Source organism: Festucalex cinctus, chromosome 4 (genome assembly GCF_051991245.1).
Source record: "Festucalex cinctus isolate MCC-2025b chromosome 4, RoL_Fcin_1.0, whole genome shotgun sequence".
In the NCBI taxonomy this organism is placed as follows: domain Eukaryota; kingdom Metazoa; phylum Chordata; class Actinopteri; order Syngnathiformes; family Syngnathidae; genus Festucalex; species Festucalex cinctus.
The window spans coordinates 13,313,793-13,340,722 of record NC_135414.1 but is presented as its reverse complement, the minus strand read 5'-3'; the positions used below and the strand labels follow the sequence as shown (position 1 = coordinate 13,340,722).

Genomic DNA, 26,930 nt, shown 5'->3' with positions numbered 1-26,930 from the left:
ATTATTATTTCACTTTTTTATTGTTTTTATGTTGTCATTGTCCTTCCAAGTTATATTATATTATAAAGTTGATATTTCAAAGATTCAAAGACTTTTTCCCCCCCCTCAAAATTCAAGGACGCAAGCGTCAAAGGATTTATTTATTTTTTTTATTTTTTTTTTGCGTGTGTCTTAACATGCATTTCCACATGACATGGCATGAAATAAAATCAAGTCCCAGGTTAGCCCAGTAAGTCCCAAGACAATTGAAAATAACACAAGATAAAAATATATAAAAGAAAAGGTCACTGTTTTACAGCAATTGCAAACAAATAAGAATGGTTTTATTACTGACACATAAATCTAAACAATAACCTTGTATACTTCATGAAATGTTTTGATATGGACTTGCCATTCAAAGCAGAGAATCTTAATAGCAAAAGTTTGTGCTTTAAATGGCACCCATTGAAAAGGAATTGGGGAAGGAGTTAATTTTATGCATTATATATATTTTTAAGTAATCGGCAGATAAATCGGTAATCAGTATTTTTTTCTGCCAATAATCAGTATCTGCATCGGCCTCACAAAATGCATATCGGTCGGGCCCTAAAACCAATCTGTACAATCTGATACTTTTCATAGCTCCAACCAATTTGTTCCAGTCATTGTATCATGTGGACAAAACAACACATTCAGCATTCACTAAAGTCACTTTAGTGGGGAAAAAAATAGAGCCAGTGGAGCTGTGGTGTTGTTATTTATGTTAGACACAGTTCGAAAGCAGCCTCTATAGAGAGGACACAGCCCATAAATCTTTCTATGGCCCCTATGAGCAGGTCAGGAAGGCGCCAATATTTCCTCTTTATTAGAAACAACAGAGAGAACACGTCGCCATAAAGGGGGCCTAAGAGGTGAATCTCAAACACGAGTAAGAGCAGCTAAAGCATACTGTACTGCTCCCAGTTGAGAGGTACTCACACAATCCATTCCTTTAAACATGGTGTACATTTATTGGGGATTTTCCACCCTTGCATTCAGACACTCGCACCCATGCTTTTTTTTTAATCTCAAAATGGTCATCCCAATTTTATGAGAATATACCGTCATCCTTTTTTGTTTTATTAACTCTCAATTGACTTAATAGTGACTTCTCGTTTAGGTGGACCTGCCTTTGACAGTTTTTCTCAGTTGATATCGTACATTTCTCAGAAAAAAAAAAACCTGTTCAGTTTCACATCATTTAGTCTTTTTCGGTATTCCACTATAGTGTAACTTTGAATTTCGAATACAGGGAGTCATCAAGTTAAGGCACGCTTTACAACAGTTACGCCATTTTGGCTCCTCGTCCGATATATAGCCCGCAGTGTTTTCCCCTCATCCGCTATTTAGCCCTTAGCTAGTGCTAGCACTTGCGCACTTGTGGGAGTATCTTTGGCTTTTTCACCTTTTTTTCACATCATAGTCCCAAAGAAGAAGAAAGCTATATCTTATATCAATGTTGGTCTAGCCAAAAGAAAAGCAATTACCATGGAAACTAAGATTGTTTTTATTTTAATGTATATTAGATTTTTTAATGCAAATTATTTTAATGTAAATATCGACTTTAATGCGGTAATTCGAATTAAGTCGAAATTCGGGTTACAGCTCTAGTTTTATTATTAGTTTTCATCAAAAGAAATGTTGCATATTACTTGTGTGCAAGATTGAATAAATACCGATAATGAAAAAAGCAATGCACTTCTTACATAGCATTGCGTTTCGGCTGAATTCAATGAAAAAACAGGCAAGACAAGCAATCGGAGCCAAAAGTCAAACAAGTAAAATTGTCACCTAGGTGGTGCGTCATCAGAAGCTGCTTTTCTATTAGCTCCGGTTAGATGATGTCATTTCTGTGCGACACACTTTCAAACATCTTTATTCGGATTAATATCAAAATAAAAATAAAAATAATGAAATCACATTTAAAATCAACCCCAAAGGCTCAATTACCAAATATGAAAACTAAGGACATTTTCACTGTCGTTAAAGTTAGTTTTAATTTGTTTTGTAAACATAAAATGTAGTTTCAGTTAGTTTGTTTTTTAAGAAAGCTTTTTTTTTTTTTTTATAAAACCTGTAGGCAGTATTGTGACCTGTTTTGGGCTTTTTGATGGTTCTGAGACCAAGTCATTTCAAAGTAAGATAACGCTGACGGGCTAGCTTTAATTTTAGTTATCTAGTTAGTTTTAGTTAACTAAAATAACCTTGGTACTAAAGACTGAGAAAGAAAATAGCTTTTTTCAGGGGAAGCATGTTATAATTTTACTATTTGTACAAATTGTTTTGAGAAGCGCATTTACTATTTTGCAAATTTCAACTCTCATTTGAAAAATGCACCAAAACGACTGAGGGAAACCGTAATGTATTTTGTGACTTTGATTACATTAAGTGAAAAAGAGAAGCGCCTGGAAAAGGCCTTTGCGCCGCGCCTTCAAATCATTGAAAGCGCCACTGTTCATCACATGTCAACTTTGAGATGAACTTTACAGGAAGGTGTAACAAATGATGGCAGCCGCAGCGTAGCGATTCATGGCTGACGGCGTGCCATAACCCTCTACATACCCTGACCTCAATTTGGAGTGTTGGTGTTGAAGGCCCATCTGAGGGAGATGGTATCGATCTGAGCGGCTGCTCAAACAACGTCAATAAACAACAGGCTTCAGGCTTCAAGGCTGAGGAGACACATCTCGGTTTTAGGAGGGTTCACATCTGCGTTACAGAGTTTGGACAAGAGAGTTTCTTTTGTGGAATTCACTTGCTCTCTGTTGCTGCTACTGAGGTAAGTAAACTGCAGGCACGCATGTGCATGTTGACTTTGAATAATTAATATTTATGTTGAGGGACACAGCCGATTGACGTAGCTGTCAATAACTGGAAGAGCAATCAGTGCTTAAAAGCAGAAGATGAATAGTGTTTCAAGATCTCCTACATCAGCATTACAGTGAAAGAAGACAGAGCTGACTTTGGCTCGTCAATCGATGAACAAAACAATCCAACAAATGTAGATGACTCATGAAATAATTATCACATCAACAAGAAAAGGAAGTGCAATTAAAAACAAGCATCGCATACGATACTTCTTGTCGTGTTTCCTCCACAGAATCCCAGTTAAATAAAGTGTGCCTCATATATTTAGAGTCAAACTGGGCTCTGTTTGTGCTAAGCAGCTTGTCAATACAAAGAAAAGAGGTAACAGCCAAGAGAGGAGGTCTGATAAAATGGCTTTTAATTACCAGACAGTGAATGCTGGCCATCTCGTCTACTTTCTCATCCAAGCAAAGTCAGGAGTTTGATTTCTGATAATGGAGATTGCTGACTGAGCTTCATCCCGCTTGCCCTGAAAAGCAGAAGGGCCTAAAGTCAAGCCCGGAGAGAGCATGTTTGACAAATGGGCCAAATAGATCCTTTGCTGTTCATCAGAGGCCACTGCTTGTGGAGGCACTAATCAGCGGACTTGATGGCCTATCTCGTCTTACTCCTGCCACAATTAGACTTGCCATAATTTTGGCATTCGATGGAGATCAATGGACCTTTGCCCTGAAAGTTGGCACAGGCAAGTGACATTAATATTAGTTCAGAATGTCATATGATTAACTATACAAGATTTAAGTATTAAATATATACAATTTCGAAGTTGTATCAATACTTTTATTCTTTTTCTATAACCACTTATCCTATTTAGGGTCACTAGAAGTGGGTCTGTATTGATGCACCAATGGAGAACTGCCAAGTAAACAGTGAGACTATCTGAGTGGGGTTACAAGCCTTGCTCAAGGGCACTGTTGCAGCGCTCAGAAAGCCAACTAATGTTTCTACGACAGTGGTTCTCAACCCGGTCCTCGAGTACCCCTATCCAGCCTGTTTTCCATGTCTCCAACAGCCAACACAGGTGTTTAAAACAAACAGCTAATCAGGAAGCTCTGCATGAAGCCTGATAAAGATCCTCAGCTGTGTTGGCTGAAGGGAGACATGGAAAACAGCCTGGATAGGAGGACTCAAGGACCGGGGTTGAGAATCACTGATCTACGGCAAGCGGGGTGTTGAACCTGACATCTTCTGGTTCCAAAGACCCAACAGGATTAGATAACGTCAGCTGCAAGTAAGCTAGTGAATCCATACCTTCTCAAACTGGGGTCTTTGGAGTCCTGGAGGCCCAAGAGCAGTAACTTGGGTGGGGTCTAGGACTGTGCAATTAATCGAAATTCAATTACAATTTCAATTATTACACTCCACAATTACAAAATCAGCATAATCGTAAAAATGTATATATAGTGATAGTAATTCTGAGTTGTTTAAATTCATACATTTGCACTTAAAAAAAAGAAAAAAGTAACTAATTTAATACATTTTGTTTCATCCAAAAGGAACTTGCATAATTATAGTGTTTGAAAGAATTTTATGTCTTTAAAGGGGCTGTCTGCCGGATTCACTCAGGAAAATGCACTTTTTAAATACAGGATGTACACACTTTAACTTTCTTTCAGTCTACACATCTGTGTTTTTGTTAATCTTTTGTGGTGATTTCGTCCTAAACCCTCACCTCCCCAGCCTGTATTTTGCCATTTTGTGTTTGTTTTGTAAACTGCGGGATGTTTCAGTGGAAAGACAGGACAGATTACAACCCTCCAGCCAATCGTAGAGCGGGGGGTGGCGTGTCGCAAACGGGGCCGGGCGAACGCGTCTGCTGCGTGACGTCACTCCCGCGGCAAATTGAAAGCACGCACGGATTTTTTTTCTTCACTCACTCATTCACACACATAAGCTTCTGTGAGTGAGTGAGTGAAAAAATGTTTCCTTGGTTATGCTATTGTTATTGCGTGAGTCACAGCTAAATTATTTTGGTTAAGAACATTCCTTTATGTTGCGATTTGAGACTATTTAAAACTCTACTTACAATGTGCTAACGTTTTTTAAAGACTGGTGTAAGTCATTTTCATGCCATTTCAGGTCTTGAGTTTAGATTCATGTATTATATGCCTTTACGACGTCTCATAAATCCTTATATTAAACTAAAATGCACGTTTTTGAAATGTGAAAGGAAGTTGCATTACCTGTAGAAAGCATGGGTAGATCATGTTTACTTCACACAGGAACTAATAAGTGGAGATTTGAACACAGAACCTCAGAAATGTGAGATACATGTTCTTACTTGAGGATATGCTATTATAATATTATCCATCCATCCATCCATCCATCCATCCATCCCACTAACAATTTACTAAGTTTTTTTTTTTTTTTTTTTTTACTAGTTTAGTTACTAAAACTGCTGTACAAATGGTCAAACTGAGACAACGAACCATAACGTGTCAGCTGACTGAGAATGAATTACACACTCAGAGTAATTGTTTATGGACGATTGGATGAACTTGCTTCAGATGAGAAGTTTTTGAGTCGCGTCTTTTTCTTTTAATTTGAAACTAACCGAACGGATGTCGACTCGGTGCTACTACTTGAGCACTTGTCATTTCCTTTCACACACATCCATAGCGAAACATCCATAATGTATCACGCTAAAACTTTATCAGAACAGTTTTATGCGTTCGCTCGGCTTGTAATACAATTATGACGTGATTCTGACTCTCACACGGTTCCTGTCACCGTCCTTTAAGTGTGCGCATCACTTAATTCAAGTATATGGACTGAACATGATGCTAGCGTGTGTTAGCATACCACCAGAGGAAATTAGCTCGTTAGCTTGGACAGATGTTATGAGGTGTCTTTTCTCGTCTTCCTATTAATGATCTACTTTAGTAGCATCCTCATAATGGACGTTGAGGGAATCGTAATCCGCATAAAAACCCCGTTAGGGGACATGGATTCTTCCGTTGACTGTCCATCAATGCTAAACTTCAGTGACTTGCTGGTAAGTCATGCTACATACTGCTGTTAAAACTGTCTTTTCCCCATTGATTTGATTGGTTTCATTACGTTATCTATTCTATTTATAGGTCGCTATCAGGGATGTTATGCCTGAAGCCACTGTCACTGCTTTTGAATGTAAGTATTTGAAACTTTACCACAGAGTTTTCTATCATGCCCCCGCCCCCCTCCAAAACAAATTGTGTTTTGTTATGATGGTATCACTTAGGTGCAATTAGGTGCTATTATGGTTAATAACGTATGATAATTGATTTTAATGACACATTATTACTTCTGTTCAATTTGTTGTATGTGATGTCCTACAGCAGGTGGAATTATAGTACAACTGGAATTTGAAATTTCCTGAATATCTCATTTAGATGAAGATGAAGTTGGTGACAGAATCACTGTGAGAAGTGACGAAGAGCTCAAAGCCATGTTGTCATATGTAAGTACAGGAATGAATGAATTTCCATTTGTTTCTCATTGTGGCACAAAATAATGAGGTGTCATGTATTTTGAGATTTTTTTTCTTTAATTATTTTATTATACTAATACAGTGTAATGCGGATCCTGATAAGTGGGTACTAAAAATAGAACTGCAGTTAGATTGTTTGCACAAATAACAGGAAGTAAAACATGCTGTGGTGTCACATGACAAGGTCACACTGTACTACTGTATAATGTACGAATACCCCATGTCAATGGAAGCAAAACATGCATTATTGCTATCTTGTAAGTACCCATACTGATGATTATTTACGGGTAGTTCAGCAGAATCACCAGCATGTGAAAGTGACTCAGTTGTGCAGCACTGCAAACTATGTTGTTGTAGACTTGTGGATCCAGTTAGAACATTTTAAAGAAAAAGACTAGAACGTTTGTTACCTGTTTGTAAGCTGCCATGTGACATTGGACACTAGTGATGTGATTTGTCTACACACACAATTGTGCCTCTCTAAAGAGGGTGTTAGCATGTATGTTGTTGATACTTGCTTAATTGTGTGAATTTATCTGGTTCTGAGCATCATTTGTGTCTCTTGCTAGGATCAAATTTATTTAAACAAAATAAAATAAATAAACAGCTTCTGTAGTTTAAAGTTCGTCCTCGCTAAGTGGGCATGCTAGATGACATTTTGGTATTTTCACAGACCGTGGAAGCTGGTGCAGTGTGGCACATTTTAAAAAGGGCATTGTGCATTCAGCTATATTTGTCGAGTCCCAAACCTTCATGTTCTACGCTATTCATGTCAAAATAAAAGCATAAGTTTCTAAATAAGAGTGTAAATAAATAAATGAACTACAATAGCGATATAACAGCTTCATGGGTATTTGGTAGTAGTAAAATCGGGTATACTGATTTGTGAAAGCCGCACTCTCCGTCTGTTTCTTAATAGTGTTTCTGTCTTGATTTGATTAGATTATTTATTTGTTCAATAGGAGACAGTGTACATGAATAAACATTTCACGAGTTACAAAAAAATGCAAATTCACTACAATTACAAGACTGATTTGTATAGTTAATCCCCCTGTCAGAATATACAGACTTTGTTCTAATAGGAGAGAAAAGTTCAAATTTGCTAACGTCACATTAAAAGACTAAATATCACACAATCAGTATCAAAAATAAGACCAGTACAAATACCAGTACAGTTGCATTTCAAACTATTTCAAGGTGCAAACTCATCGGTAAGCGTTCTCTCCGTGATTCAAAATTGGCACCAGTAAACAGGGAAATGACACTTTGTCCTCCCCACATTTATTGTTTCAGCCAAACACCATCCTGCTGTAAGTGATCCATCGTTATTTGACTGTGGCTGTCGGTCAAAGTTTTCTGTTCACATACACACAAAGCACAGGAACACAAAGTGTTAACCGCTAACATGGTGGCCTTGAGGTGTGTCATGGAAAAACAATCTGTCGTACTTTATTTTGTTGTTTACTTGAAAGTCAGTGTACAGTACAATATTTCTTTGGTAATTTACAATGTCTTATCAACTTCTGTGTGCTCTGATCCAGTAACACAGGCACACACACGCATGCACATACACAATATTTAGTGTTCATGACACAGTAAGTTTAATGATGTGTGATGGGTCTCTAAAAGGAGGACATAGTGACAGATAAATGGCTGTCGATTTTTGATTATTTATTATTCAGTACTTAAAGATTTGCCTCATTAAGAAGCAGGCCCCTCAGGCTGCTCCAAGTCTGCGTTCATCTGTAGATGTCTTTTACCCCCCATCAGCTCAAAATTCTGTCGGACCCACAGGCACAATTTCTGTTTTTCTGGTCCATGTCTATCCTGCAATGTCTTCAGGTTGCTTTTCAGCAGTGTGGTGTTGTAGCAGGCTGATGATGTGAAATAAGTCAAACGTATGGTATGTTTTGCGTGCTAAAGTTTTAATACAATGTGCATTTAACAATTTACCTTTCAATAATGTCATTGATCTAATGAACCTCTCACTGTCCATTTGCAAAACTCAACTTAAACTCTTGTCTTTCAATTAAGATTGCGACTGCACCCATGCTTTAGTGTTTTGTTTTTATTGTTTTGAACTTAATTTTTTTGATGTTTTTAATTATTTCATCATTACTGGCAGTTTTATTCTTAAGGATAAGCAGTAGCTACAGAAAATAGATGGAAGTATCTTTTATGATCAGTTTTTTAATTTATGTTCAGCACTCTGTTTAAGCTGTGGTTATTTCTTTCAAGTGTTCTTATCTATAAATGAAGTTCAGTTGAACTGAGTTGAAGAGCAGTTCTGTTTTTTTAACAAGTGTTGAAATGCATATTATTGTGAACTTGAACATACTAATTTGATTTTTTTTTAATTAAAAATTGAAGGTGCTTTCAAGTTTTCAAGTATACTTTATTGTCTACCTATTTTTTATTTATTTATGTATTTTTTGCCTTTTAAACTAAAAAGTGTGGTCTATTATTGCTTGAGGTCAGGTGACTGACTTGGCCACTCTGGAGAACACTTATTGTCAGTGATTCATTAAGAAACAGCTCATTAATATAAATAAAAAAAGGGGTTTCTAACAAGGTGAACACTGCTGGAAATGTTCAACAACAGGGAAATTCCTCCTCAGATTCTTTGGATAGAGGCACCAAGTTGAAATAAGTGGAGTAAATTATGGTGAGGGGAAGGAAACGCTCATGATCTACAAAAAAATAAAAATAAAATACCACATCATGGTGGCGGTATGGACATGTGTAACGGCAACAATTTCAATTGAACAGGCTCACTGCTGTTTATTGACATTACTGCTGACAAAAGTTACAAGATTTATAATATCTCATTCCAAAGTGTGTAATGTTATACACTGCTCACATTCTCTATCTCAGCATTGTTTTGTCCACAATGTTCAAGTCATTTGCAGAATAAGTATTTAACAAATAAATACAGCAGCTCAGTAATGGTTTTCTTGTCCCATCGGGACAACCAGGTTTGTAAAAAGCTGCTGACCACCTGGAAAGTCAAATGTACACTACCTGAATTCTAATCATTTCTTATTCAAGTGTAATGTTGTTGTTTTTTTTTGCAATAATTTGTCCTTGAATTTTAGAGAATTGCCATGGAGTAATCATTTGCTGTTTTTGGAATTTTGAAAAATAAATATTAATTGAATCTTGTCTTACTGCAATCAGCTGTTTTTAGGCCTAGACATAAAGTTCAATCATTCATCAGTTTGTTATAAGCATAATGATTATAATCTTTTGACTTTGTTGGCCCTATAATAATAATATTATTATTATTATTATTATTATTATTATTATTATTATTATTATTATTATTATTATTATTATGCGATTGGCTGGCAACCAGTTCAGGGTGTACCCTGCCTACTGCCCAAAGCCAGCTGAGATAGGCTCCAGCACCCCCTGCGATTATTGTGAGGAATAAGCGGTCAAGAAAATGGATCATTATTATTATTATTATTATTATTATTATCATTATTATTATTATTATTATTTTACTTTTTCCCCGGGAAAAAAAAAACGTTTGCCCTCATTGCCGAACAAAATTAATGCTCAAATTCAGCAGTTAATTAACATCAGTCTGCAGAGGACATTTATTGTGAAAAGTATCCCCATCAGTGAAAACACTGATTGCTACATGCTCCTGTGAGACCCACTAGACTTGCAGGCATCCCTAATCATTATTGGACACCTTGAAAGACAGATGCCCCTGTTCAAAGTTAAAGACTGGCCTCTGTCAGGTGCTAAAAAAACATGTGACCTCATCTGTTCCTCAATCAGCTCCCCCTGGAGGTAATGGCTCTAATTCCACCATTCGCGCTCCCATCGCCCCTCAGCCTGCTAATGATGATGAGACCCTCTCCCTGCTCTTGTCCCTTTAGGCTGAGCGATTGTATTTGGGATTGGACACAGTTTAGTTATTGGCCAACAATGGAGAATGTCTTTTAATAACACACCTTCCGCAGATTTGGCGGTAATTGCCGCCTTAATCAATAAGCCAGCTGAGCGGAAAATTAAAGGTACGTGAAGACCGCCCTCCCAACACGTACAACATGTTTTTGGTATTAGGCCCATTGTTCAGAAGTGGACGAGTGAGAATGCTGGAGGGCAACAGCGGAGAGCTAGAAGCGAGGAGGGATGTGACAGTGATAAATAGGCCTTTTAATAACAGCTGTGCCACTTGGGTAGCCATTCTGATCCATTTCTATCCAAGCTGGGCCCATCGTCCTCCATCCCTCTGTTCCTCCCCCTGCAATGAGAGAAAGCATTTACATATCTGTGTAATGACTTGATGGTTTGTGCAGGAGTGTAAATGAAAAGATACAATTAACACATGTACATAAAAACTACCCCAATTTGTACATTTTTGCAACTGTAACTGCAGCGAGGTCACAGCGTTAATTGTTGTTGATTTGAAGCCTCCTCCAGAAAGGAGACGCACACACAGACAGACTCACAAAAACCTACACCCTCACTTTAACAGATGGTTTGGTTAACTGAAACATCAATTATTGCGTTGGCTTGGCAAGTGTCTGTGAGGCTCCCGTGTGTGTCTACACGTGTTAGTCCTGTAGGATATGATTGTTTGGTGAGCTGTTGACCTGGAGGAGAAAAGGCTAATACCATACTCCTTCACAACAAGCCCACAGGGCATCAGTCCTCATCGGCAACAGATTTCAACACAGCATGCTCACATTTTGGAAACTCATTGGATGGTGATTGGGCATTTTTACATATTTTGAATCCACTAAAGCGAATATTACCCATTTTTATGTTGTTGTAATTGGGTTTTATACCACTCGAGTAGACTTCTTGATCGTGTTTGTGAAAGATGAAGCTTGTAACAGTGATTTGTTTTCTTCTCCATTTTAGTATTGCAGTACAATGAATGAACAACGCATGATTGGACAGCTTCCTGAGCCTCTTCAGATATTTCCACGAGGTATGGAGTGATTGCAATTAATCATGGATGCAAATTTGTGAAATACATTAGGTACATATGATTAATGTGTTTGCTGTAGGACACATTCTAATATAGCTTTGACTGCATTTTGGACCGTACTTAAAATCAGGTGACTCTTATGAACAGTGATCAAAACTAAGGAAATAATGGAACAGGAAGTGGCTAGAAGTAACAATAAAGCCTCTGCACTCCCAGCCATTTTCACAGCGCAATCCCGTTTGCTCCTGGCTGCTTTACTGGATTTTGACTGATTTGGCAAGGCTCGGAATATTGTGTTCTATTGCTATAAAAACATTGAACCTATCAAAAGAAAGATTAAAGTCTCTTCTTGCATCAGGAAAAAAAACATATTTCTATCAGTTTACGTTTTGCAGCAATTAGCATTAGAATATAGCTAAATGTAATAAATTTTCACAAATCTATTTAGAATTGTGAGTAATTGAGCTTTTTTTCAATATGGCCCTGGTTGATCTCCTTTGCTCTGCTTCCACCTGCTGGCTGTTTGTGTAATAATAACTATCATTTCTGCAACCATTTTTTCCAGTTGAGAGGCTGCATCAAAGCTTTCTGTTTGCATAAAAAAAGCAAACAAACAAAAACGTATACATACGTCTTTGGGAGCAAACGAGTTAAATTCGAATGGCCATTATTTCAACACTGTAAATGTATTTGAAACACACTTCTAGGTACTATATGTGTGCCTCTGGCAATATTGGAGACCATGTGCTGCATGCAGGTAAAAGCCGCTTGACCCCTCCATCAAGCTGGGTAGTGTGTCATTCTTGTGGGGGGAAAAAATTATTGCTATAACGTATGGATTTTCTCCATATAGTAAAAATTTGCAAGAACCATATGTTTAACTTAATCCTGCATTATAGCTGGACCGCGATTGGTCAACAGTGATATAGTGGGGAATTACTGTGCAACACTTAAATTCAAATTATGTTCAGACAAAGTCTCCCCATATTTTCCATCCATCATGTTTACAGTATGAATGCCTTTCCAAGCTATCTACATGTCATTTGCTCACACATCCACGCAAGCCCTGAGGGCTTAGCGACCAAGATTTGTATTGTGTCTGTCAGTGCTTTGATGTAAATATTTTTCTCACCCCTATATTGTTCATTTCAATGCCTGTGACTGTTTTCCTTCCTACAAACCAAAAGCAGTCCCAAGAGGCCACAAGCTCTATCACTTTCTTTTCTTTAGCTAATTTCAAAGCAACCCTCATTTCATTTCTATTTTTTTCCTCTTTCTAAAACTGAACTGATGCATTTGCAAATGGCCCAGTGATGTGTTCTTCAATCTAGTCAATTACTGTTTCAGCCGGCAAGACTCCGGGGATCCGGAACATACATGGCCTGAAGGTACCTATCTCAATAATTGTTTCAGCTGCCTTACACAGAATGAGGAGGAGGTCTTGAAGTGAATGGATTGGTAACACTGTGCTCCACTTATTGAAATGTCAATTGCAGTCAAGGCTTTCCTCATGTCTATTTTTTTGTATGGAGGGGCCTTGGTATGGTGTCGTAGGACTTTTTTGTGTTCGTGCACAAGACCTTCATTACCCCTTTAAAAATGTCATGTTGGGTTTCATGTTGCAACTGGTTGATTGAGGGCACAATCAAAATGATCAATGGTATAGACATCTTTATTAAAATAATAATTCCCAGTATTATTTTCAAATACTACAGCTTTTATGTGTTGAATTCTCTATGGTTTTTTGACTCCAACTACTGAGCTACAAAGGTCAAGCATCTATGACAGGATGATGTATTCCCCAAAACCTTTGGTAATCTTTCACCTCTTTTCTCTCATTTTAATATAAAAGTAATTGACTGAGTGGAGTCGTGTGTGCTGTTTAAATTAGGTCTTCCTGGGCACTAATTAAAGAGAAAATTTCTTCGCTTTAGTGGACCCAGCACACCTGCCTTTTGACCTCAATTAAAAGAGTCATTTTCAGTATTCCCCTAGTAGTCTCTTGTCTATTCTTTCATGTCTTTGGAGTAAACATGGATACGCCTGAAATGATGTGAAGAACAATGTCGCTAGTGAAGCATGGCATTTTTAATGTCCCAACGTTATTGTTCTTCATTCTTTTGTCTTAGTTTTTGATGGGTTAAGAAGATTTTTACTGTATGTACTTAAATGCACAATTATTTAAACGCTGAATGAGCTTTGAGTGAAAGGGAGTTTTACGTCTTGAATGGGTTTCTTTAAGCTGAAAATAATGTAAGCAGTGATAAAAGACTGCAGTCACAGGTGAGTTGCACTCCAGCTGAGGCGGGGTATTTATATCCTTGGACTGGTCAACTGTCAACAGCAGGGGACATATGGACAAACAAGCAATCACACTTCAGTTAATCTACCATGCATGGTTTGAGAATGTGGGATGAAGCAATTGTACCTAGCAAAACATCACCCAATCACAGGGAGAACATTGCTGGCATCGGGCGGAATTTGCGTACCTCCAAAATCATCACTTTTCTGGAGATCCCAAAAATCATTCAAAATTTGTCCGACCATTAACGTTGCATCAACAGAGACAACAAGCCATTTGCAACACTTTAAATTGGTCAATAAAAATAACACCCACATGTTTGGACAGACCATTAATATACATTAGTGAAAAAGAATAAAATGAATAATGAAAGTTCATAAAATGAATGTATGTTCATGTTTAACAAAATATTTTTCTTAACTGCCATTACAGCCTTTTGCCACTTTCTTGTATCTTGTACTTTCTTGCATCTAAAATATTTAAACTGACTTCGCTCTCAATTTGGCCAAGTTTTATCTTACTGTATGGACGCATACTGCTCTAATTGCTTCTGTTCCTTTGTAAATTGTTAGGTTAATACAAGGCCTAGCCCAGCCAATGACTGCATGCATGGTGTTACAGACCCAATGGCCAACAACAGGTAAACTCAAAAACAAATTTTAGCTGAAAGACAGAATAAAGCTGAAAGATGCCGTACTAATGCCAACACAAATGCTTTATGGGATTCAGCTTAAAGAAATCATCTGCTGAGCTGAAGAGGATCTTGACAACTGGTCAGGTAAGTGTCTTGATGTAAGTGAATTACCAGTAATTCTTGCTTTCATGCTACCAGCATTGATGCAGTTAACACACACGCACATACTCCAAACAACTTTTGTTGTCGCATAATATTACTTATTGTTAAAGTAGAGTTTCAGTGCAATGTTAATTCTTTTTTTTATTGCTGACTTTAATGTTGATGACTGAAATCAAGGTGAGCATAACTTTGCTTCGGGCCTGGAACGAATTATGTTTTGGAATCGAGGTTGAACTTGATGACGGGCTGAAAAGTAAACCAGTAAGACTATTGTCTCCATTTTGTTGACAAACATAAACAGTATTCTGTGAAATGCATTTTATCTTCCTATGCACTCTAGAATCAGTGCCTACTGTATTGTGGTATATCTTGTTCTTGTTACTTTTCAGATAAATGCCCATGATATCCAATACCAAGAGCAGCTTGGACAAGGAAATGGAGGCACGGTCTACAAGTAAGTGTTTCCTGGCTAACACAATGAGAGGCGCTGGTAATACAAGGCCAAAGCACAACGTTTCAATGTTTGGTATTAACTCTGAAAAGATACTTGCTGATGATCTGAGATGGGGGGTATTGGGGTTGGTGGGAATTGTTTTCCACATGCTGTCTAGTTCCGGCTGACCACACTGAAGCTGACTTTTTTTTTTTTTTGCCCATGACTGTTTTTTTTCAGCTTCTATCAAGCTGGTTCATGTTGTCATTTTTTATTCTGTTGCCGAGTTTACAAATATGCAGCCAATTGAGGCTATGAAATTGACAGCAATTGGTCCATATTTCACAACCGTTATCTGTTATCACCGGATAGACCATGGATCGACAACCTTAAATACTCAGAAGCATTTGGACCGGGAAAAAAAATAATCGAGAGCCACAAAACCTTTTTGGTATTAAAAGTGACTATAACGCTACATATGACAATTTTTTTTTTATTTTTTTTTTATTTTATTTTTTTTACTTGTACTATGTATTTAAAAAAAAAAGAAGAAGCTGTTTATTAAAGAGGAAGTCAACCCATTTTTTTTTTTAACAATAATATGTTATATGCATTCTTTACTTGAAATATGGTATTCTGGTTAATATTGCATTAGTGGAATATGAGGTAAGCAGCAAAATTCAGCCATTTTTATCCACCTCGGGACGACCATTTTGCCACTTGTCAACTGGCGATGACATCAATGTTGCTCACTTCTCAGGTAACAACCAATGACAGCGCAGCTTCAGAAAACAGGTGAGCTATGATTGGTTGTTGCCTGAGCAACATTGATGTCATCTTCAAGCGAAAAGTGGCAAAATGGTCGCCCCCAGTTAGATGGATAAAAACGACTGTATTTTACTTCATAACTCATATTCCACAAATGTAATATTAATCAGAATGCCATGTTATTTAGACTAGTGAGGTCCCATATAAAATATTATCAACACTCATTATTTCTTTCCCAAAGTCAGTGAGCTACAGAAGAATGATCAAAGAGCCACATGCGGCTCAGGATCCGTTGGTTGCAGACCCCTGGCCTAGACGGATCTATTTTTTTTAGCCGCTCAAGTTATGACAGGAATGTTGCTTCTGTCCTTTCTCCCTCCTTCCTTATTTCCTTTTTCCATCAATCCACCTACATTGAGTTGTTTTATTGAGATTGAAGTATTGATTACTGCTCCAACTAACCTTGACTCGGCCATGTATTCTCTCACATCCACAGCAAAGCCAGTAAATTTCCAATCGAGCCAGGCCACAATGCTGCCTATTTTCTCTTGTCTCGATTCCAAACAAATTTGACTCTTTTATCGCTTTGAGATTGTTTCATTAAAGGCCAATCTCTCATAGTTGTAGGACAAACAGAATGTTGATGTTTAATGCTACAAATGGTTACAGTACGCTTGCGAAGGCCAATATTGCAAATCCAACAACTTCTCAGTCAATTTAGCTCAGCAGAAAATCTATATGATTTGGTGCTGAAAATGTTATGCTTGGGAGAAGAGAGAAAAATACATATCTAACTTGTTTGTTGTTGTGCGTTGTTTTGTGAAAAGTACTTAATAGAAGAAGCAAGGAAATTTTTGTATGCAGTAAAAACACATTTCATATACAGCAAACAAAACAAAACTGAAGTAAAGATTTAAATAATATAACAAGAAATTAATAAATGATTCAATGGGAATAATAATTTAAAAAAAAAGGTTTAAATATTGTCACAATATATTTAGATCAAGTATATGATAAATTCTGATTAAATCTAGACATCCGTAAATGATTACTAATACTAGTATTTATGCTCTTAGCCTTAATGCTCCGGTCCAGGTTTTGTTGTGCTTATTTATTGTAAAGGAATCATAAAGTCTCCCCACCTTTTAACCCTTTAACCCATTTATGACTCCGAGCCATTTAGACTCAATTTAGATGTTACCAACACCTCAGCTCTCTAAAGCCACATGACCTGACCTGGTCATCTATCAGTGTCAGCCTTTTTATTTATTTATTTATTCATTTATTTATTTATTTATTTATTTATTTATTTATTACACAATCTCTCGGGGGTCCATCTCATCCACCAATTTAACTGACTCTATGGCTTACAAATACAATTTACAAGGACAAACAGACTGTCTATTCAACTCTTGAATCCAGACATGCAATTAAAACCAGCATATTATAGCTTAGCTGTGACAGTGACATCTACTTAGACACTTTGCTTTAAGCCTCCACACTTTCTCTATTGATTTTGTTTTGCCACTTAACTGATTGTAATTTATGGTCAAGACTCCAACCTGTTTGGTTAATATATATAGTTGACCATGCATCTCGGTGATTTGGCTGGTTTTTGACCAGTTTCTGTTGTTGACGCTGTACCTCACAAACACTTTTCAATCAGCCTTCATTTATATGTATGTGCATATGAGTACACATTCAAGAGAGACAAGCTTCTTCTGAAATGTCTTCTATTCACATTTTAAATTAAAAAAAAATTATATCATCTCAAATGGCCACATTTCCTAAGTTGTTTATGACTAGGTCTATTCTTTGCAAAGTCTCATGAAGGAACTCAGTGTATCTCTTTTATGCATGTTGTACTCACATCCCCGTTTGTGTTTAGGATTTGGCCTCTGTTGTAAGTGAAGCCATAATAGCTGTCCGGTAGAGAGAAGGTGGCCCGTCAAACACGTGGCAGTGTAAAAGTACTGCATTAGCCCTGACCCAGAAGGCCAGTCTTTCTAACATATAGCCCCAACTAGAGACACATTGCAAGAGGGCCTATGAATACTGCATGATGGAGCTTTTATTACAGAGGAGCTAGAGTGTAAATAAGATCTAGGCAATGAGGCACATTTACTGGGGTCAGATCAGAGGGAAGTGATGGGGTTTTGCTATATAACCTTGTCCCCGTGTCTCCTGCTGTCACAATCTTGTCACGGTAACTCATAAAGGAATGTTCAGCCCTGAGGTGGTCAAGGACAGTCTTCTTTAACCAAGATGTACCATATACAGTATTTATATTTATAAGATCCCCTTATAACATTTTTAAAAATGCAATTGTCTCTTCTGCCATTCTTAATTTAAGATTATGATTCTATATTTAAGTTTGTATGCAGTTATTACTGTATACATTTAGATTTGTGCCACAATCATATGAACGTAAGATGCCATTTTTAGCACAAAAGTGTTTTTAGCACACAAGAACCGTTCTTGAGAGTTTGTTCACTGACTGCTCAGCTCCTGAGCCAAAGAAGAAGCTATCAAACAAACGACAGTTTCATCACAGTCGCATAACTGATCCACCAGATTGATACATGTTGTCGAAGTACTGTAAAGGAGTTCACTGTTTGACTGGCTACCTCTGGCCAGTTCTAACCCAAAGCATTCGTACTCAAGCCAGGAATGTAAAAATTTAATGGACTATGGCAATAATCCATCCATCCATTTTTTTAACCGCTTGCTCCTCACAGGGGTCGCGGGGGTGCTGAAGCCTATCCCAGCTGGCTTCGGGCAGTAGGCGGGGTACACCCTGAACAGCTTGCCAGCCAATCGCAGAGCATATGGGCTCGCTAAAACGATAAAGTAGTCCGAAGACATACAACTGTAATGCATAGTTGTTCTTATTTTAAATAGGAAAAAAAATATATTAAAGCTTCTCGGTGCAGGAAATTGAATTTTACATTATTGCTCCCACGTGTAACCGAATAATGAAACTCTACACTTCCTTCTTCACGTAAACAATACACGCATGATGTCACATCCGCAGACAGAGGGTGGGATATTCGAACTCCAATCTAGTGTATAAACCTTTTGGTCGTTATTTATTTTACTAAAGGTCAAATATTATACTGTATATTAAAACAAAATTGCCTAAATTCAGCCCTCTTCTCCGGGTTCATAACAGCCTCACCACTGGACAACATTACACTGAAACAGCCTTAACAATGTACTCCTAAAAAAAATAAATAAATAAGACTAAAAAAAACTTGTATTTTATGGCTGTCCATTTATTGACCTGGACTGCACAAAATGGCACTGACAAGTGAATGATCTGATGTGCTGTGTTTACGGTTAAATTAATAAAGCTCAGTTTTGTTTGACAATGTCAGACGTATTAATTAATCAATACTTAGTTACTTTTGTCAGATCACACCATGGCTACAGTAAGTGTATACCCTTCTGACGATCTAAACTAAATTAAAGGTGAACATTATTGTGATTGTAGAATCTTTCACACAGCTTTTGTAATGAAATAAAATTATTACAGTCTATTGTGCAAGTGGTCATTGGTCTGTTCAGACAGACCAATCAATTTTCCAAAGGCATTCAAGCAAAATTGTAACAAAATATATAAACACAGGTTCAGCTACATACTTGGTAACTCAGGGTAGAATAATGGGAGGACTCCAGGTAGTTTGTTTGATAGCTTTTTAGGCTTCCACAACCTGCTCATTCAGCATTAACTTTTCTACCCCTGCGATCTAGCCTCAATTAACATCCTCGTTTTAATTACGAGGCAGCAGTCATGCTTAGCTGATATTGATTGTTGTTTAGAACAACACTGAGACATCAACAGGAAAACGAGGACATCAGCCTTTTGTGAAAATTGCTCTTTCGTGGAGAACATGACACTACAGGTCAAAAATACTCTTGGGGACTAAAATAAATAACACTGTCTGTGTATTCATGAAGTCACTTTTGTGTCCATGTATTTGGCTATTCCACTTTGATTTATGTGTATGAGTCAAGTAAAGTACATCTATTGACTTGCATAAACACAATGTCAAATTTAACAATAATGAAAATTCAACACACTGATATACAATGCTGATAATTAATGCCTAATGTTGCACTGATAATGTTGATTAAGGAGTTGGGATATTTTATAGATGGCTATCTAAGAATCAAAATGATACTGTAATCTGGGTCAGTGTTCTCACACTTTGCACCATACACATTCGCCAAAGTAAATCATGTGATAACTGGAACCACATCATCCCTCATCACCTGGCTGCTGTTAGACCATATTCATTCCTGATAAATGTGTGGTGAGCAGTCATTAACTCATTTTCTCCCAAAAACATATAAAAACGTTATATTTTAAATATTTTCATGGTCCAAAAAATGTTTTGGGTTTTTATTTTTAGGCTTTGATGCAGCCTCTGACCTGAAGAGGTTGTTAAAGTAATGGTAGTTATTACAAAAAACGGCCAGCAGGTGGCAGCAGAGTATAAGAGATCAACCAGGGCCATGTAAGAAGTTCTTTCCCCCAGTGTTTTAAACTGATTTGTGCATAATGATGAAACTTAGCTATATTCTAATGCTAATTGCTGCAAAACGGAAACAGATGGAAATATACTTATTTTTCCTGATGACAGAAGAGACTCTAATCTTTCTTTTGGTAGGTTCCATGGTTTTATAGCAATAGAACCCAATATTCTGTTGGCCTTGCAAAATCAGTCAAACCCAGTAAACCAACCGAGAGCAAAGGAAGTCGCTTCAGTGAAAATGGTTGGGAATGAATAAGTTGAGTATTGTGATTGGTAAACTATTCATGCAGTGTAATAACTAACCCTGTAGTCTGACATTAAGTAATTTGAACTGATTTGATTTGATTGGGAAGTGCTGGTTTGCTTGTCTTGCTATTAAAAACTATGGACCGTCTGCAATGAACCTTCGGCAAACCATGCCCCCAAACGCCACGAGCTCCATCAAGCTCTTTGACGTTCCATTGAAATCCATTGTAAAATGGATCCACAAAACTTTTGTCACCTTCAATAAAACTAAACCAAACAGAATTGTGAGTTTGACTCAAATTGACTGAGCCGAAACCACCCGAAACCACCTTGAGCGTCACGTCAATGTTCACAGTCGACACGCAGGTGACGTAACCACGCTTTGTTTCCGTGGACACGTGATAGTCCACCAGATATAGCGAGACATCGACACAACTTACTGCAATATTTCTGCCACGGCACTGCTTCGATCGTGACATCACTAGGTCTCATTAGAGGTGTTCTGTGATGTTTCATTGATTTACACAAAATAAACAGAATTGTACAACAGGCACTTTGAACTTATTTTCATCTTTCGCATGGCATTTTGTGTTTCTGTTATGGTCCAGACAGAGGACAAAGCACGTAATCAGTTTACAAGTACATTATTAAATGAGAATGATTTTGCATTATTACAATTTCCATGCTGAGAGACAGACGCTGTTGTTCATTTACATTCTAAGTGTACAGAAGGATTTCGGAGCCGGAAGCATCAAATGAGGGGGGCGGGGCTTTTTGCGAAAGGTCCATTGCTGCAGTAGGGCCAACTTGACCTAACTTTTCTTGTGAATTTAGCTATTTCTACTGTCACTGTTGGAGTCCTTATTGTAAGGGTCCTTTAAAAGAAGAGACATGAAGTTTTTATTATCTATTTTTTTGCCCTTCTAGAGCGTATCATCTACTCGGGAAGCGTGTCATAGCTGTCAAGGTGAGACTGACTATCTTCATACCACCACATAATTTTTTTTACCCTCGAGGTCAAAACTGATTTCTGTATTGACTTTTTTCAAGTACCTTAAAATTGAAGGAGTACGCTTGGTAATTGAGCAATTCAATTTGCAGTATGTTCATTTCAATGATGACTACATATCGAGAAAAAGGTCAACAAACTGGACCCATGAAGGAAAACAAAATATTGATTTACCTCAACACAATACATTATTGATTTTGACTGCTCTAATTATTACTCAGGTAAATTGATCTAATGAAATAAGCATGATCTGGAAATGGTTTCTGATCAGAACATACTTATACAAAATAATTGTTACTTTCAAAAGATACTCCTGACACTCAGATTGATTCAGAATAAAGGATTTATTTGGCTACATTGAACAATGAATAGTTGCTACTGAGTTCAGAGCTTAAAAAAATCGAAAATAATACTTCACCAAACTGCATAAAAGTAAGATAAGCAAACAGAAACCATGTTTATTTTGGTTTTTGTGCCATGCCCAAACGTGGAGTGTGCTGAGTCAAAGTGGCATGTCGTATCTACTTGGTGTCCATAATTGTGGTGCCATGTTCTCCTTCACAGGAGTGCAAACCTTTCTTCTTTTTTTTGCAGTTTAGTTTTATGAGGGTGGTGTGAGTGAGAAACAGTATTGTGATTTTATTTTTTAGCTTGATTTTAAACAAGCTCACATCTTCTTTTGTTTCTACTTCTTGCATCTCAAGCCCCGTCCACCGCCCTACTCTTTGGTACACAAATGCGCTTTCGCACACTAGAATCTAGGAATGTCACAATATGGGCAATATCGTGATATTGTGATATTAAAACTGCCACAATATCGTCGTCGTCATGTTCACAATATTTAAAAGGAACACATCTGTTAAAAAAAAGTCATGTTGATTTCCATTTGTGCAGTTTTAGCACCCTCTAGTGCTAGTTTATTAGTGCAATTAAATTTTCATTAGGTATGTTTTGGCCTTCTATGTTTAAAATCTAGGCTAATTGTCAGATGAGGGGAACCTAATTTGCTTGTGAAGCGATCAATGTGTGCTTGCATTACCAAGTAAGTGACTCAATATTATTAGCGATTGTACGTGGTTTATATGCATTTCTGTTATGTACAAAAGCACAATATTGTGCTTTTTTTTTTTTAAGTATCGCCAACCCCCCCACAATATTGTGATAATTATCGTATCGTGACCTTCATGTCGTGATAATATCGTATCATGATGTTTGGATATTGTTACATCCCTACTAGAATCTGGTGCACATATAATATTTTCAGTATGCATGCACTTTTATATGCATCCCTGACTATGTTTGATCCTTGGGAACTTGACAGAAACCTGTCTTAATAAGATACCTGTTAACTGTTTTAAATTGTGAAAAGAAAAAACATCATTTGTCTTCTGTAATTGCAGTGTATTCTATTCTGCTTTTTTTCTCACAGGTAATTCCTCTTGACATCACTGTGGAGCTACAGAAGCAGATAATGTCAGAGTTAGAAATTCTCTACAAGGTCAGTTTCTGTGTAATTCATTTTACTGAACAAATTGATACCCATATTCAAAGCTAGATTAACTGTGCATGCAGAAGGTTTGTTGAGTTTTGTTTTGATATTTTTGTTTTGTTTGACTTGGGTGGTGGGGGGGTGCATCTTAATGTACCTGAAATGTTACATCAAGCTTCCAAGAGGCTGCATAGGAAACTAGCCTATGCAATATCTCGCACATTATCATCAATATGCACTGTTAGATAGGGGCTCTAACAGAGGGTGACATTTCCACGTGTGTTCACAAAGAGTGTGTTCTTAAAAATATGATATGAAGATAAACATTTGTATTTATGAAAGTGATCAATTCAATCAGTGGCTCTGTAACAGCTACTCTCCTAAATTAATACCATGCAATTGCCTCCTAAAAATGTTTCTTTTCTGAGTCACACTCAAATTAGCTAAGAATAGGAGAATGGTCATTCGTTTCCCAAGACATTGGTAAATAATCTATGCTTTTTATCAGCAGAAACAGCCTTCTTTCCCCCCTCATTAAATATAAAAACTAGCTAGCTTACTAATGAGGAACAACCTCCAATTTTCTATTAATTCAGTTCATCTAAGAAAATAATTATCAAGCCTGTCGGATATATCAGTGATACAGTAAAGGAGAAACAACATATGCAAAAAAAAAGCCTAGAAATTTAGAAAAACTAAAATTTTAATAATAATGAAATACTGTTTATATATTCTGCAATTATTAATTATTTTTATCATTATTGCAGTGTGACTCACCCTACATCATCACTTTCTTCAGTGCTTTTTTTGTGGAGAACAGGATATCCATCTGTACAGAATTTATGGATGGTGAGTTGTTGTTTTTTTGTCACATTAGTGACTGGTGTTCCTCTCACCTGTCTTCCGTGTCACTCCCATGTATCCATTTACACATCTGCTGATCAAAAGAATGTCATGGTGTTTTGAGCTGCTTAGCATGCCAGTGTGCTAAAAGCTACAAGGGTGTAATAAATCCTGACTTGAGTGGAATTTGAGGGGCCAGTGTGTGCGTGTCATTCAGTGTGAGATGTCTGTGTTAGTAGAAGTCTCTGTGTGTTAACTGTGTTAATGCATTGAATCCCCTGTTTCACACTTTTGCCAAACTGACAACAAAGTATGTCTAACAGCTTGGCACTTGTTTTAGACCTTTACAGTTTATCATGTTTCTCTTTTTGAAAAGCAGATATTTTCTAAGTTCATGAGTTTTTGGTTTCAATTTAAAAAATATATATTTTCAGATTTAAAAAATATCGGATAGTTTTTAGTCTACAGAATACAAAATAAGTGTTTTTTTTATTTTTTATTTTATTTTATTTTTTTAATTTAAACGTTTTTTGGGGGGAATTTGTAACCCTTTGAGATATTTAATGAATCCCCATGTGTTATTGTTTTTCCAATGCAGGTGGTTCACTTGATGTGTATAAAAGGATTCCAGAGCATGTCCTGGGAAGAATTGCTGTGGCAGTAAGTTTGAAAGTATAGAACACAGTATGAAATGTATACAGCTGTAGTTGTAAGTACACTCATCATGAGCATGTACGGTATGTCATTTTATTTTGGGGCATTTAATGTTAATATTTGAACATTTTTTTTTTTTTCAGAATAGAATGATTATCCAACAATTGTTGAAAGGCTTGTGTTGGGGTTCACTTGTTAGAAATATCCTGTATGTTTTTTGTTTTTAAAGAAGAGCAGTTTTTGTATTATTATTATTATTATTATTATTATTATTATTATTATTAGTAGTAGTAGTAGTAGTAGTAGTAGCAGTAGCAGTAGTAGTAGTAGTAGTAGAAGCGGCAGCAATAGTGGTAGTAGTGGCAGCGGCAGCAGTAGTGGTAGTAGTGGTAGCGGTAGTAGTAGTTCTGGTCAGTTCAAAAAACTTACTTTGGGATCAGTTCAAAAAACTTACTTTGGGATCAGTTCAAAAAACTTACTTTGGGATCAGTTCAAAAAACTTACTTTGGGATCAGTTCAAAAAGCTTACTTTAGGATCAGTTCAAAAAGCTTACTTTAGGATATTTGTAAGTGACCTCAAATGACATTCTGCTGCCGTATGTAGCCTGTATAATCTTTTCCTTCCTTCTTTTCCTTGTCCTGTTAGGAGTCGCCATGTCATGTCATCCTTTTCCATCTAAGCCTGTCTTCTGCGTTCTTCTCTTTAACATCAACTGCCCTTGTGTCTTCCCTCACTGCATCTATCAACCTTCTCTTCCTTGATACCACTTGCCTGGCAACTCCATCCTCATCACCCTTCTGCCATTATACTCATTATGTCTGGATGTGCCCAAACGATCAAAATCTGCTCTCTCTAACTTTGTTCCCAAACCATAGCTCATTTTTAATCCTATCCAAATTGGTTACTCCTCAAGAAACTTCAACATCTTTATTTTTACCTCCTCCAACTCTGGCCTGCCTCATCACTTATCTTATTAGCGTTCCCCTTCATCCGAGCAGAGACTCCACTGCATAGACAAAATTGTTGGTATCCCACTGTGGTCACAGAAATAACTTGAAACTAATTAAAATTAACTAATGAAAATCAGTCATAGCCTTTGAATTGTGGTTTAACAGAATTATAATGCCACAAACTAATCTTTTTAGAATCACTTATCCTATGAATTTACCATCGATTACTGGGGTAATCGTCCATCCCACCCCCACACCTCCAGTGTTTTTTTGTTTTTTGTTTTCATTTTCATATAAGATACGTTCACACTGCCAGGGTGTGATGCTTAATTCCAATTTGTTTGTTAAATCCAATAATTTTAAATCTCGCTCACATTACAAAAAGAAATGCAACGCGTCCGTGATATGGCACATTTGCACACAAAGCATGATGTTGAGTGACACGTGCCAAAAAGCCAATGTTACGTGGCACATAACCAATCTCACAAGATAATTGGGGATTTCATATATTAAATGGCTTTAACGAAAGCCGTATTTTGTAAGTAAAATAGAAGAAAGGAAACACGTGTCAAAAGATTAATTAGTCTGTGTTTAGTGCAGTCCTGATGACAGCTATTTGCTAGAATGACCTCATCCTCCGTTATACCCAGCCCTTTTATATTAATGGCCTTGAACAATCATTACCATTTTCCTCTATTCTGTCTCCCCTTCTCAAACTTTGTCTGTAATCAATGGCAGCTGTTACGTCTGTGTTAATTCAGTAATTTACAACTTTGCCTTCTTTTCACCATCACAACTTGTCATTATCACACGAGAGGCACTCGATGGTCTGAGTAAAGACCTACACATCATTCTCACCACGTTTTCAGGCTGCTTGACCTCAGACAATTTCTTTAGTTGTTTGGATGGTCAAAAAGCTTCAGAAAAAGCTCCCGCTGCTGGTTGTTATATTACTTTTTACAAGTGTTGTACTTTTGTACTTTTTTCACTCTGCGCTGTTGAAATGTTGTACTAACTGCACTTTTTAATGCCGTTCAGGAGCGACTCTCTTCAGCTCAATTAACTCTCAGTATCTGCACTTAGTGACTAATTCAAGGTTTACAGAGCCAAAAGTTTGACTAATGAAAGAATGGTAATTGTAAGGTCTGCACACAAATGGAAACTTCTTTTTTTTTTCTTTGAAAGTTAGGATCAAGACAGTGGCAGTTATGACCCTGTACTCACAAACATTTCATAGTAGTGCTGCAACCGAACACAAAAGTCACAGTTTGTATCGAATCATGGATTTGAGTAACGGATTGGATCGTTTTTTTGAATCTGTAAAATCCTTATTCGCATTAAAAAAACAAAAAAAACAAAACTAGAGCTGCGAGCAGCTATAAAGGGCCCTCGCAGCCCGGGCCACGTTGGGGTACTTGCACGTTGGGGTACTCGCACATTGGGGTACTGGCACATTAGGAGCTAAATTTCTTTGAACATGGCATGATAAACCTTTACATGTGGATTTTTTTTTTGCCAGGTGTGATGTGTGTGTCAAGCTCAATGGGTTTTGGTGATTGTTAAGATCTGCAAAAATCAGCGTCTTTTTTTATTTT

The 26,930-nt window shown here is 37.1% G+C and overlaps 2 protein-coding genes across 3 annotated transcripts in view; one reads left to right on the top strand and one right to left on the bottom strand.

Moving 5' to 3' along the window:
• LOC144017443 (retinaldehyde-binding protein 1-like) overlaps positions 1 to 26,930 on the bottom strand; it is a 179,125-nt gene that overhangs the window by 122,991 nt on the left and 29,204 nt on the right. The window lies entirely within an intron of this gene.
• map2k5 (mitogen-activated protein kinase kinase 5) overlaps positions 5,451 to 26,930 on the top strand; it is a 51,355-nt gene continuing 29,875 nt past the window's right edge. Inside the window, exons 1-12 of one of the 2 annotated variants that reach the window (XM_077519026.1) lie at positions 5,451 to 5,881; positions 5,967 to 6,015; positions 6,258 to 6,325; positions 11,237 to 11,306; positions 12,654 to 12,694; positions 14,181 to 14,248; positions 14,338 to 14,386; positions 14,794 to 14,858; positions 21,317 to 21,356; positions 22,828 to 22,896; positions 23,655 to 23,736; positions 24,329 to 24,390. In XM_077519026.1, the coding sequence (XP_077375152.1) occupies positions 5,756 to 5,881; positions 5,967 to 6,015; positions 6,258 to 6,325; positions 11,237 to 11,306; positions 12,654 to 12,694; positions 14,181 to 14,248; positions 14,338 to 14,386; positions 14,794 to 14,858; positions 21,317 to 21,356; positions 22,828 to 22,896; positions 23,655 to 23,736; positions 24,329 to 24,390 (789 nt within the window). In that variant the 5' untranslated portion in view covers positions 5,451 to 5,755. Of the gene's footprint in view, positions 5,882 to 5,966; positions 6,016 to 6,203; positions 6,326 to 11,236; positions 11,307 to 12,653; positions 12,695 to 14,180; positions 14,249 to 14,337; positions 14,387 to 14,793; positions 14,859 to 21,316; positions 21,357 to 22,827; positions 22,897 to 23,654; positions 23,737 to 24,328; positions 24,391 to 26,930 lie in introns of both variants that reach the window. The other variant, XM_077519027.1, reaches the window with a different exon arrangement.